The sequence below is a fragment of the Pelodiscus sinensis genome, chromosome 26, assembly GCF_049634645.1.
Source record: "Pelodiscus sinensis isolate JC-2024 chromosome 26, ASM4963464v1, whole genome shotgun sequence".
Classification (NCBI taxonomy): domain Eukaryota; kingdom Metazoa; phylum Chordata; order Testudines; family Trionychidae; genus Pelodiscus; species Pelodiscus sinensis.
In genome coordinates this window covers 21260259-21273620 of record NC_134736.1, presented here as the reverse complement: position 1 = coordinate 21273620, position 13362 = coordinate 21260259, and the positions used below count along the sequence as shown (strand labels likewise).

The following is a 13362-nucleotide window of genomic DNA, read 5'->3' as shown; positions in this document are numbered from 1 at the left end:
CAGCCTAGTGCTGCCTCCTCTCTAGAAGCTACACAACACGAAGAGGGAGTGGGGCTAAGCTCCTTCCCACTCAGCACATGCTTATTTGGAGGTGGGGCCTGGTATTACCTTGTGGACAGAATCAAAGCCTTAGGCAGGCTAGATTGTGCCAACAGAGAAAATTTTGCTCACCACCACTATAGGGTTTCTCATATGTGTGGCTTCAAGGCTTGAAATCTCACAATAACATTTCCCAAAGTCAGAGCAGTTGAAGGATTTCACTCTTGTGAGAGTTCTCTTATGGATAACAAACTGTGACCTCTGACTGCAGTCAGAACAGTTGAATGTTTCCTACAGTCGAATGTTTTCTTGCATGTGGGTTTTCCTATGTTTAACCAGGCGCAACCTCTGACTGAAGCTCTTCCCACAGTGAGAGCAGCTGAAGGGTTTTTACCCTGTGTGGGTTCTCCTATGTCTAACAAGGTGTGACCTCTGACTGAAGCTTTTCCCACAGTCAGAGCAGCTGAAGGGTTTCTCCCCTGTGTGGGTTCTCTTATGGATAACAAGTTGTGACCTCTGACTGAAGCTTTTCCCACAGTCAGAGCAGCTGAAGGGTTTCTCTCCTGTGTGGGCTCTCCTATGATTAACAAGGTGTGACCTCTGACTGAAGCTTTTCCCACAGTCAGAGCAGCTGAAGGGTTTCTCTCCTGTGTGAGCTCTCCTATGGCTCACAATGTATGACCTGTCACTGAAGCATTTCCCACAGTCAGAGCAACTGAAGGGTTTCTCCCCTGTGTGGGTTCTCTTATGGATAACAAGGTGTGACCTCTGACTGAAGCTTTTCCCACAGTCAGAGCAGCTGAAGGGTTTCTCTCCTGTGTGGGTTCTCCTATGACTAACAAGGTGCGACCTCTGACTGAACTTTTCCCACAGTCAGAGCAGCTGAAGGGACTCTCTCCTGTGTGGGCTCTCCTATGGCTAATAAAGTATGACCTGTAACTGAAGCATTTCCCACAGTCAGAGCAGATGAAGGGTTTCTCCCCTGTGTGGGCTCTCCTATGGATAACAAGGTGTGACCTCTGACTGAAGCTTTTCCCACAGTCAGAGCAGCTGAAGGGATTCTCTCCTGTGTGGGCTCTCCTATGTATAACAAGGTGTGACCTCTGACTGAAGCTTTTCCCACAGTCAGAGCAGCTGAAGGGGTTCTCTCCTGTGTGGGCTCTCCTATGGATAACAAGGTGTGACCGCCGACTGAAGCTTTTCCCACAGTCAGAGCAGCTGAAGGGGTTCTCTCCTGTGTGGGCTCTCCTATGGCTAACAAAGTATGACCTGTGACTGAAGCTTTTCCCACAGTCAGAGCAGTTGAAGGGTTTCTCTCCTGTGTGGGCTCTCCTATGGCTAACAAGCTGTGACCGCCAGCTGAAGCTTTTCCCACAGTCAGAGCAGCTGCAGGGTTTCTCTCCTGTATGGGCTCTCCTATGCCTAAAACGTGAGACCTCCGTTTGAACCTTTTCCCACAGTCAGAGCAGCTGAAGGTTTTCTCTCTGGTGTGAACTCTGCTATGGTTAACAAAGCTTGACCTCTGACTGAAGCTTTTCCCACAATCAGAGCAGCTGAAGGGTTTCTCTCCTGTGTGGGTTCTCCTATGGTTAACAAGCTGTGACTTCTGACTGTAGCTTTTCCCACAGTCAGAGCAGCTGAAGGGTTTCTCTCCGGTGTGAACTCTCCTATGGCTAACAAGGTTTGACCTCCGACTGAAGCTTTTCCCACAGTCAGAGCACCTGTTTGGGCTCTTTCACGTTTAATAAGAGCTGCACAGTCACAGCAAGAACAAGGTGAATGTTGATGGGGAATTTTTGTTTGAACAGTTTCTGTATTTGTTTTCAACCTTCTGCTCCTGTCACTGGATTTATCCTGTCCTGTTCCAGGATGGTTTCCCTGCTGCCTTTGTAGGCTACACTGTCTGTCACAAGTCTCTCCTTGCTCAGGACTCTGAGAAACATACCCTTCAAATCTTCCCACTAAAATCCCACATGGAGCCATTCGCTCAGGTCCTTCCTCCTGAAGACTCCTCTCACTGTTCTCATTCAGCATCTCATCACCTGCTGGGATAGAAAGAGAAACCACACAGGAGTCATTCTCTGTGCTGAGTTGAAAGAAAAATTCTGAATGATGAACAGAAAATGGGGGGGAGGACACCCAAAGAATGACTGGAAAGATACAATAATCATGAGCTGAGTTCACCCTGCTCCCCCATCAGTCTTTCCCCACACAGCACTCTCAGACTAGAGTTCAAGACAGGCTGAAAGGCCAGTCAGACTTGATGAAAACACACAACCAACACCTGCTATGAGAACACAGAAATTGGTTTGAGTCAGTTTAGCTGATCTCACCTGTGTGTGTGTCACTGATGATCTTCCCTTCCTCAGAGCCTTGGAGATCCACGATCTGCAGCTCTTCCCTTTGCTCCATCCAGGAGAGCACATGAGCTTTGGGGACTGGAAATCCTATTGGGAGAGAAATTAACCAAGTGCTGATCTTTTTGATTAAGGTCTGTGCCATTGTTGCTTCCAAAGCCAGGATCTGAGTTTCCTACCCAGAAAGGCTTCTTCTCAGCCTTCCAGAGACTGGTCTCTGGCTGGTACAAGATACCAGGACATACTAATTCTCCTCTCCTCCCACTAACATGTTGGGAATAGCCCAGCTGACTCTCATGGGGAACTGAGCGCTCTGCTTCACTCTCCAGGATACAACTCAGTCTCCCTTAGGGCCTGTTCCATACTTGGGCAGGACAGGAACACACTGCTCATAAGGGGAGAGCTCTAGGATGCTCAGGATTGACAGACACCCCTAGCCAGGACTCATATTTGAGCTGCCACATGTGAGGTCACTAGGGCTGGGAGAGAAAGGACCTAGCAGAGCTCTAGAGCCCTATGGGCTCTGCCCACAAAGCTCTTGGCTGGGGGCTGGACTTGCCCTGCTCTTGGGCTCAGGTACTCTACTTGAGCCAGAAGGAGGCAAGGGAAGTTGTCTGATAAGGAAAATGAATCCTTGTCTGGCCACTTCAGGCCCTGCCCATGCTCCACACTCCTGATACTGACTGACTGTGCCTGGGTGTGCCCTGTGAGCTGCGCAGAACAGCAGTCAGTCCTGCAGACAGCCAGGGCAGTGCCGGGATGTTCCTGTGGCCAGCCAAGGTGGCTGTCCTGCTTCTCTGCTGCTCTTAGATGCTCCTGCAGCTCAGCTCTCCTTCTGCAGCCTTAGATCTACTCTGCCAGCAGCAGCAGCCCTCCTCTTGTGGCCAGTCGGGCCTACCGTTTGGTGCCCCTCTGGCTTGCACAGAATCTACCAGAAGCAGGGAAGGACTCTGAGTTGGTGCCTTCCTTCCAGGGGCTCAGCACAATAGCACAAGGGGACTCTGCAGATGCTAAGAAAAGCTGCACCCAGCTCCACTACTCAGGTACCTGTTGTTCCTGCCTGGGCCCTTCCACTGATGCCTCCGGCCAAGGCACAACATGGGCAAGAAGGTGGGAACCATGAGACCTTGGCTGTGGGAAGAGAAGCACCAGTATTATGTCACTGAACCTCCTCTCACACAGGAGCCAGGATTACTGGGGCACATACTGCTGATATTGGGGGTTCGGGCAATGAGGGACCCTGAACCGAACCAAACCCAACCCAGCTGCTCCAGAGCCCACCCAGCTTCTGTTACACAAGGGGACAGGAATCCTCACCCAGCCAGCACACAGCTTCATAATTCTCCTGCCTCACATCCCTGTAGAGGGCTCTCTGGCCCAGGTCCAGTAGAGCCCATTCCTCTTCAGAGAAATACACAGCCACCTCCTCGAAGCTCACTGGCTTCGCCACAGCCATTTCCTGTCCCTGGCTCTGCAGGCCAGGCGCTGAGCTGGAGTCAGCCATGGGTGTTCTGCAGTCAGAAGGAGAAGGGGAATTGGAGACATTTCAAAAAGAGCTTTAATCCTTTCCACACCCCAATTCTGCCCAGACTCTGTCCTTGGTGAAAAACATGCTGGACTCTACGCTGAGTCTAGATATTCCATAAACACCACACACAAGTTAGATCCAAAGGCCGTATTTATTTCTCTCAATACCTGGCTTGAGTTACATTAGTTTGCCTGCAACAATGGGATTCAGTTTTCAGCATCCAGTTGTTTCTGCTAACAAGCCACATATTCATCTGCCTGAACATGGACATAGGTTTAATTTAATTTGGGCTGCAATATTTATAATCCTTAGTCTTCATGCATTGATTTGCAGCCCAAACTTTGGTTCTCTCCTCTGACACAGACTTCCATAACAGAGAGGAAGTGAAGTTAATATGAGTATTCATATACATATTATTAAACACGTGTGCTGAATGTTTTCAGGATAAGACCTTAAAATTAATGGATTCATGGCATCACAAAATATCCTTAGCCATGCAGTCTGTCCCCTCTGTGGCATAAGCCATTACACCTATCCGAGCTACTTAGGCACAAAGTTCTGTTTCCCCACAGCATATTTTCTAGAAAGTCGTCCAGTGTTGATATGAAGACATCAAGAGATGGAGAACCCATCAGTTCTTTGCTCATTTGTTTCAGCAGCTAATTCTCTTACCCATCAAACATTTGTGCCTCCTCTCTAGCCTGAAATTGTCCAGCTGCAGCTTTCAGTTATTAACTCTCACTGAACTGTATCCACTAGACCAGGGGTGGGCAATTCATTTGATGGGGGGGAGGGGAGAGACTCCAAGATTTTGGAAAGTGGTTGAGAGCTGCACTCTTCCAAGACATTAACCAGGAAATACAGCGTATGAGATGGACACTGGGAGAAGAAGGGAGCTTTGAGAGAGGCTTTGGAATGCAGGAGGGAAAAAGGGGTCTGGGAAGGAGTTTGGGTGAAGGAAGCAGGTGTGATCTGGGGCACTGGATTAGCCAACTACTCATGAAATATTTAAAGTAAAGTTAATTTAGAAAAGTGGCTGAGTGGACAAATAAGGGTGAGGGTTTCTGACCATGAAGAGATTCTTGCATACGTGGATGCAGGAAGAGAGAGTGTTGATATGTGGAGCAGGAGGCAGGAGTGGGGGGCAGAGAATTAGGAGGGGAAGGGAGAGGTTGGGGTGCCAGAGGCAAGCTTTGGCCAGGAGACTTACCTGAGTGACTCCCGGCCAGCAGCCAAGCACTTCTCTGAGGCAGACAGGGAGCCTGCCCAACCCTCGCACAGGCTACGGGGCCATATGGGTGTTTGAATAACTATGAGCCAGAGGGGAGGGGGCACAGTGCTGCCTTTCTGGCCAGAAACTAGCCAATTGTCCTGGGAGTGGAAGCAGTGCCGGTAGCCTTCCTGCTTCATCTCTGGGCTCACCTTCACTTTTTGAGTGGCTTGCATGTGGGAAGTGGCAGCGCGGAGGAGCCGGGGGCTTCACTGCTCCCCCAGCTCAGAAACATTCCCCCACCCGCTCCACAGCCCCGCCCCCCCGGCTCCCACAGCCCCGCCCCTTCACCCCCCACCCCTCTTCCCGGCAAGTCCCTGGTTGCTTCGCCTGGCGTCCCCAGCTCTTCGCGCTGCATCTTCCCCCCCCCATGGGCCATGGCACCAGCTCCCCTGCCCCAAACCCTGTCAGGACAGCCTCAGTGACAGACACCTGCTCCGTCCCCAAGCCCCCGACACTCTGGTTTCTGCCCATCCCAAAGGAGCGTTTGCCCCAAGTCACTGGCACCTCCCGGCTGAAAGCAAACCCGGCGCCTGCAGCTAGTCCTATGGCACCGTCACCAGCGATTTACTAGCCCAGAGAAGGGAAGGAGAGTTACTCACAGGGCAAATGCAGCAGCCACACACACACCTGGCGCTCTCCTGCCTGGCCCAAGGGAATGGAGGCGCCTCGCTGTGCCCTGTAGCCCCAGCCTGCGCCAGGGCACTGCACATTCCTCAGTTTGGGTATGTCTACACTACCCCGCTAGTTCGAACTAGCGGGGTAATGTAGGCATACCGCACTTGCAAATGAAGCCCAGGATTTGAATTTCCCGGGCTTCATTTGCATAAGCGGGGAGCCGCCATTTTTAAAACCCCGCTGGTTCGAACCCTCGTGAAATGAGGAGTAACGGTAGTTCGAACCAGGAAGCCTAGTTCGAACTACCTAGTTCGTGCCCCGTGTAGCCGCGCTGCACGGGGTTCGAACCAGCGGGGTTTTAAAAATGGCAGCTCCCCGCTTATGCAAATGAAGCCCGGGAAATTCAAATCCCGGGCTTCATTTGCAAGTGCGGTATGCCTACATTACCCCGCTAGTTCGAACTGTGAAGACCCTGCTCTGCTCCAGCCACCTCCCTCCAGCTGTCACTTCTAGAGCAAAATGCATCCCCTTCATTCTGACTTTGCACATAAAGCATGTCTCCTTGCTCACCTACACTAGCCTTTCACAGGCCATTTAATGTCCACTTCAGGATGCGGGGAGGGTCCCTTGCCCAGAGGGGACAAGAACAGCCAAATAGAACATCAAAGCAGCCAGACTGGGCCATGCCAGTTTGCCAGACCAAATAACTAGCCCCCCCGCTCTGGAGTCTCTGCCTCTCATGGGCCTTCTCATCCTCAGGCTCCTCTTTGTCTCCAGAAAGACCCTGCTCTGCTCCAGCCACCTCCCTCCGGCTGTCACTTCTAGAGCAAAATGCATCCCCTTCATTCTGACTTTGCACCCCTGGGATTTTAGCACTCAGAGCTGCACCTGACACCAGCATTGGCTAGTGAGGGGTCTGAACAGCTTCTGCAGAGAGGGAGAGAGAGAGACAGCCACTGTGGAGCATCCTTGCCAACTGTCTCAGAAAGCAGAGGAATGTAAATTCTTTGTCAGGTGGGACAGTGCCAGAGACAGAAATTCTCCCTTCTAAATGTCCCTTCTTCAACTTTTAGCTCCTGATTAAGCCCCTTTGAAGAAGCCAGATACACAGGAAGGGCTGATCACACCCCTCTGAAAATCAGCTTTCCACGGGTATCGGTAGCTGGCTCCAAGTCATGGGGCTTGAAATCTCATCTAGCTCCTGAAACCAGGGAAGTGTCTCTCACCACTGCAGCCTCCTGAGGCTCTATGGCCCTGTCTGTACAGCAGGGACAGCAACACTCACAGCCCCACAGGAGGGCCCCTGGCCTAGCAATGTGGCCCCCTGAGCAGCCTCTGATGTTCCCTGTGTGAGCCCCAGAACCAGCCCTGAGTGACGGGGGCAGAGGGGGAGCAGCTCACACATGCCAAGGGGCTGGCCAGGGGCAGGACATGAGCCTGCAAGGCAGCAGTGACATCACAAGGAACTTTTGCAGAACCTCAGCTCATTGGCTGGGAGGCAGTGACCTCACAGAGGGACCATGGCAACAGCCAGGTGGGACAGGCTGCAGGGCTGGGGCATCTCAGAGACCCCCATGGCCTGGCTGCCTGGAATCTCCTTTGGGAGGTTTCCCCTTGAGGGCAGAAGGGATTGAGGGTTCCAGCTGGGAGTGTTTCTGTGGAGATTTCCCCTGTGGGGCAGGCAGGGTTGCAGGAGAGGCTGGCACTGAACCTCTGGGAGAGGCAAGAGAAAGGGCTGCAAATACCCGACGAGGATGGGATTTGAACCCATGCATGCAGAGCACAATGGATTAGCAGTCCATCGCCTTAACCACTCGGCCACCTCATCTGAGCTGTTACAATTTGCTTTAAATCACCTGAAGTCAGCACTTCAGGAAATCTTTCTGCCACTTGCTGACTGGCCAAGGACACCCAGGGCGGGAAGGTTTTGGCTTTTCACAATATTCCCTGGGCTGTTGTACAAAGCTCAGTGCTGGTAACAAACCCAAACACCCCCTGGCTTCACCTACCCTGCATACTTCTTGCTCAAGAACTGTTTTGTGCAAAAGGTCTTGCCCAACAGTGTGTCCACACTGCCATGTGCTGTTGCACAAGAGAAGTGCTTTTCTGTAAAAGCAGCCATGGTAGTGTGGACGCTTTCCTGCGCAGGAAAGCTCTGACGGGCATTTTAGATATTCGGCTTTCTTGAGCAAGAATCCCCTGTTGCCCGTCCACACTGCCTCCTTGTGGGCGAGTTCTTGCACAAGAGGGCTTATTACTCGTGGGGAGAGCAATAACTTCTGTGCAAGAAGCCCTGTTGTCTGATGCTGCACTATAAATTTACTTGCGCAAAAATGTGCCTTCAGTGTACACGCTCTGCAAGTTTTTACACAAGAGCAGTTGCTCTTGCACAAAAAGCCTGCAGTGTAGACGTAGCCCTGCAGTGTAGACACAGCCTGAGAGAGACAAGGAAAGGAAGTGGCCAGAGCCTCCCCCCAGCAGGCTGGCCCTCAACAGGACGGGCATGTCTACACAACACCCTCACCTCAAGTGAGCTGTGCAATGTGAGCGGCTGCCCGGGACCCCAGGGGAAGGTCTGTGGGGAGTTTCCAAGGCAACAACAGCTACAAAGTTTCATAATCTACACTCATGTGACTGTGATTGATTCCTCCACTAGCAAGTGTCTCTGAAGGGATGAGAAATGCAGGGCCCAGGTGCAGGGAGCTGGGTCACATTCTGCTGCCTGAGTCTCAGTCCTGGCTGAAGCCTGGCGACAGAGAGAAGAGGCCAATGCAAAGAGCCCCATGGCAGTGAGGGAGTCAGTACGTGGGTGGGTGAAGCAGGGAGCTGGGGGCAGAGTTCAGCTCTAACTCACTAGGGGTGCGTCCCATACTTCAAAATAATCAATGCGCCTATTTTGAAATAGCTTATTTTGTAATTTGGGGCTGGCTACACAGCACTTCGAAATAAATCTCCATGCAGGGACGTCGGAATAGCGAGCCTGTTATAGCTTGAAATAAGGGGCTTGCTCTTAAGACGCGTCAGTGTGATATGAGCACCACGTCCTAAACCTCCGAGCTAGCCGACCCACAGGTGTGAGTCTCACAAGTAGCACTCGCAGCGATGTTGTGGGCTCTGGAACAAGGTGGGTGAGGCAGCAAAGCCTTTCGCAGGCAGGGGAATTAGTTCAAGTGGTAGAGCGCTCGCTTAGCATGCGAGAGGCAGTGGGGTTGATGCCCATGTTCTCCAATTACAGCTCTACCCTTTAATTTCAGTGGCCCCCCTCCCTCTTCCTACCTCCTCTCCCAAAAGAGACAGACCCCCCAGCAATTGCCATGCTGCAAAGCAGAGAGTGGAGATATCCAACTCACCAGCCCATGAGGCTCTGGGGTGCAATGGAAAGCATGTTGGACTTCTAAGCTGTAGTGGTTAATGTGAGTCCAGCTAGACCAGTGGTCCCCAACACGGTGCCCGTGGGCGCCATGGTGCCCACGGGCGCATTTCAATGCGCCCCCCAGGTGCTTGGGGCTGGCCTGGCCCTGGGGCAAATGGCGCATGGGCGCTTGCGGGGGGAGCGCCAGGCACTAGGCAGGAGGGGTGGGAGTGCTGGTCCGGGGCGCGCAGCACTCGGGGGGGGGGGGAAGGAGCACAGGCCTCGGGCGCGCTGGACTGGGTGGGGGGGAGCGCAGGCCCTGGGGCGCGCGGCCCTTAGAGGGGGCCCTGCCCCTGGGCTCGCAGCTATGGGGGGCCCTGCCCCTGGGCGCGTGGATGGAGGGGTGCCCCCAGTGCTCGCCCCCTGGCGCCTGGTTGGGCAAATGGCCACGCCCCCTGGCGCCCGACAACCTAAAAAGGTTGGGGACCACTGAGCTAGACATTCAAAGATTGTGGGTTCAAGTCCCACCAGAGTCACTTTAGCTGCTTCCTCATTTCCAGGATGCAGCTTTTACAGACCAGTCAATCCTTAGGCTGACACTGGGGTGGGCTGGCATCCAGGCAATTCCCAGCAGACCCCAGTGAGGGTGGAGGGAAGGGCTGGTCCTTGGGGTTGGGGTGGGGGTTGTTCTGAAAGGACCATTTTGTCCCTCCCTGTCTCCTACTAGTGCTGAGCAACACTCAGGCTGTGACACGGCTGCCAAACATCCTGGACAGTAAATAATGAGCCAGACGGGTTTATTGGCAGCTCAGTGTGCGGAGCCTTAGATGAAACATTTAAAGGTCCCTGGCTCAATCCCAGGCTTTGCCATGTCTCTCAGTGCAGCAGGGCCCTCTCTGCTCCCCTTATCATGCTCGTGCCCTGTGACATCCCCTCATCCATCCTGGCAGCAGCCCATCTTTGCTTCTAAACCTCCCTCAGATTGGCTGCTTCTGCTTCCTTGGCTAAAGTCCCTCCCCCTGTGCGTGTGGCTGGCAGGGATTGCTAGAGGGATCCATTTACATGTAGCTTCACTGAAACCCCCCTCACTGGCCTGCGCCCAGGTCAGTCCATGTGTGTTAAAGGGCCTCAGGGAGCACAGAGCAGAGGGATCCCCTCGACACACACAGTCCCAGCCCCAAGCCTCCCCCATATCCCAGATCCTGTGCCCTGACTTCTCTACCCTCCCACATCCTCACCCCTGCTCTGAGTCCCCCCCCAACTCTCACACACTCCCCAAATCCCTGCCTTGAGCCTCCCACACTCCACATTTTAATTTCTTACAGGTACTGTCCTATCACAACCCCTCCCCCAACTTCCTGCCTTGAGCCTCCCCCTCCCTCCTGCCCAGCCCAAGGGGTGGTGCCCAATATAACAGTCCCTGTAAGAAATGTGTCACTTTCACCCCTGGGAGCAGCTCAGCCATGCAAAGGGGCTGCCTGGGGCAGGACATTAGCCCTGGAGGGCAGGGGTGGGTGTGGCAGTGACATCACAAAGGACTTTTGCAGCCCCTCAGCTTATTGGCTAATGGAGGTTGGGAGGTGATGACCTCACAGAGAGTCCATGACAATGGCCAGGTGGGACAGGCTGCAGGGCAGGGGCCATCTCAGAGACCCCCCATGGCTTTGCTGCAGGGAGTCCCCTTGAGATCTGCCCTTGAGGCCTTTTTGGAGCCTTCTCCTTTCCCACGACTAACTGACCTAGAAGGCCGACGTCTCTGTGGAGAAGGGAAGAGCTTCCAAGAAGGCCACTATAAATGCAGCAGAGGAATTAGCTCAAGTGGTAGAGCGCTTGCTTCGCATGTGAGAGGCAGTGGGATCGATACCCACATTCTCCAATGAGGGGAGAAATTTCCAATTTTTCTTTTTACCAGCAGAGCCAGCCAGGGGACTAAGTGGCTCCAGTAGCCCCCCCCCCCCCGGCCCCGGTCCCCACTTCCTACTTGCTCTCCCCAAAAGCCAGCCACGTTGGGGCAGAGAGCTGCTGGACACCAGCCCTCCTGGGCCGGACAATGGCAAAAGCACTGGAGACAGGTTGCAGGTGGGGCAGAATTAGCTCCATTGGAAAAGTGATGCCTTTGCGCATGAGAGGTAGCAGGATTCACTCCCATCTTCTCCCACCGGCTCGCTGGTGCTGAGGGGCAGGCCCCTTTCCTGCTGCCCAACTCTTATTCCCACAATGCGCTTTGTGCAGGGGCCGCTGGTCTTTCTGCCAAGGTGCGTGGCTGGGAGCCAGGACTCAGGACCCTTCCTAAAATATACAAATCCCCGCCCCCCCCATGACCCTCTGTTTCACTCACACTGTCTGGCTGCTGCCCACATGGAGCTCAGGGGCAAGGTGGGTGACTTGCCTTGCAGCTGTGACAGCATCAGACCCCTTCCACCTGCCTGCTCAGTGTGGAGACCAAGCCAAAGGGTGGCACCTGGGATGTGAGTTACACAAAAGCCTCTTGTCGCTTGTTCCTCGTCCAGTTCCCAACATTGGCTGCAGATGCCAACTTCCGTTGGGGTGTAGCTCAGTGGCAGAGTGTTTGACTGCAGATCAAGTGGTCTGTGGTTCAAATCCAAGTGCCCTCTTGGAAAATTTCTTTCTAGTGGAAATGTTTTCCTTTCCAGTTCCATCACAATCTGGCTTTACATTGCTTGAGGTCCTTGACATTAATAAGAACCCTTAATGCAGAGCTACTCAACTTTGGAAGCCCTGGTGGCCACAATGAATGGCATTTAACCAGGATGGACAGGGCAGGTGTCCCTAGTTAGTGTATTCCGGGAGCTGGGAATGGGTGACGGGAGGGATCACTTAACAAGTGTCTGTCCTGAGGATTCCCTCGGGACAATGAAATTGGCTGCTGTTGTGAGACAGGATCCTGAGCTAGTTGGGCAACTGGCATGGCCCAGTCTGGCTGCTTTGATGTTCTGTTTGGTTTCTGTTCTTGTCCCCTCTGGGCAAGGGAGAAGGGACCCTCATCACCCTCATCCTGCGAAAGGCTAGTGTCGGTGAGCAAAGAGGCATGTGTCAGGTGTCTCTGGTGATCTAGTGGCTAGGATACAAAACTCTTGCTGGTCTGGTCTGATTCCCACTCAGGGAAACTCAGGGAAACCAGCCTGATGTTTCACATGGCCACTGTCTAGTCATTTTTCTCACCTCATTGTCTCATTGTCACATGTTACAGCAGCTGTGACCCAAGAGGTTACTTCAGGCTCCTTCCCACCACTCCCTCACTGCTAAGGCAACACTTGCCATTTTCACATGGGACAGAGCTGGGTGACTCAAACTGCCCCTTCTCTCACCTGCATGGGCAGCGCTACAGGAAGAGGAGCTGACACTCTGCTCCATGCTTCCATTCCAGTGTTTCACCTCTCAGAGGGTACATCTAGACTACCGCGTTTTGTCGACGGAAGTTTTGTCGACAGATACTGTCGACAAAACTTCCGTCGACAAAGAGTGTCCAGACACATTGAGTTCTGTCGACAAAGCAAGCTGCTTTGTCGACAGAACTCTGTAGTCTGGACGCAACGTTACAGGCAATAACACCTTCTGTCGACAGAGTTCTGTCGACAGAAGGTGTTATGCCTCGTAAAATGAGGTTTACCAGCGTCGACAAAACTGCTGAGTTCTGTCGACGTTATGTCGACAGAACTCAGCGGTAGTGTAGACGCTGGTATAGTTTTGTCGACAAAAGTCCACTTTTGTCGACAAAACTAGGTAGTCTAGACACACCTAGAGCTTTTTTCTCCTTCCTTGTTCATAGCAGGTAGGTACACAAAGGCAAGGCACCAAACCAAACAGCCTTGGCGCCAGCATGGGGCTTGAACCCATAACCTTGGCATTATTAGTATCAAGCATTAAACGCCCAAGCCAGCAGCCTCACAAGGCACATGCTGGAAAAGACACCACAGACAGCTACAGGGACGTCTCTGCAGCTGCCAAGGGCTTTTCTCTGCTGGGGCCACTAGTGACTCACTGTGATGTGGGCTGGCTAGTCCAGCTGGTCTGAGGCTTGGTCAAGCTCATCTTGCCCTACAGGGCCACTGGCAACAGCTGCTCTCTTGTGTGCTGCTGTGCTGTGAGGAAAAACTTCCCTGGCAGCTGCTTAACTAGCTTGGTGGGGACAGTGTTAAACTGAAGATTTAAAGGTGTCTGGTTCAATTCCTGGCTC

General features: G+C 53.1%; 1 protein-coding gene and 1 non-coding gene across 2 annotated transcripts in view; both read right to left on the bottom strand.

The window, feature by feature from the left end:
- Positions 1-256: 256 nt before the first annotated feature.
- LOC142820479 (uncharacterized) overlaps positions 257-13362 on the bottom strand; it is a 37969-nt gene continuing 24863 nt past the window's right edge. Inside the window, 3 exon segments of the mRNA XM_075909463.1 lie at positions 257-908; positions 911-1474; positions 1477-1771. Coding sequence (XP_075765578.1) covers positions 430-908; positions 911-1474; positions 1477-1771 — 1338 coding nt within the window. The 3' untranslated portion in view covers positions 257-429.
- TRNAS-GCU (transfer RNA serine (anticodon GCU)) lies at positions 7559-7640 on the bottom strand. The gene has a single exon. It is a non-coding gene; the product is annotated as a tRNA-Ser (tRNA).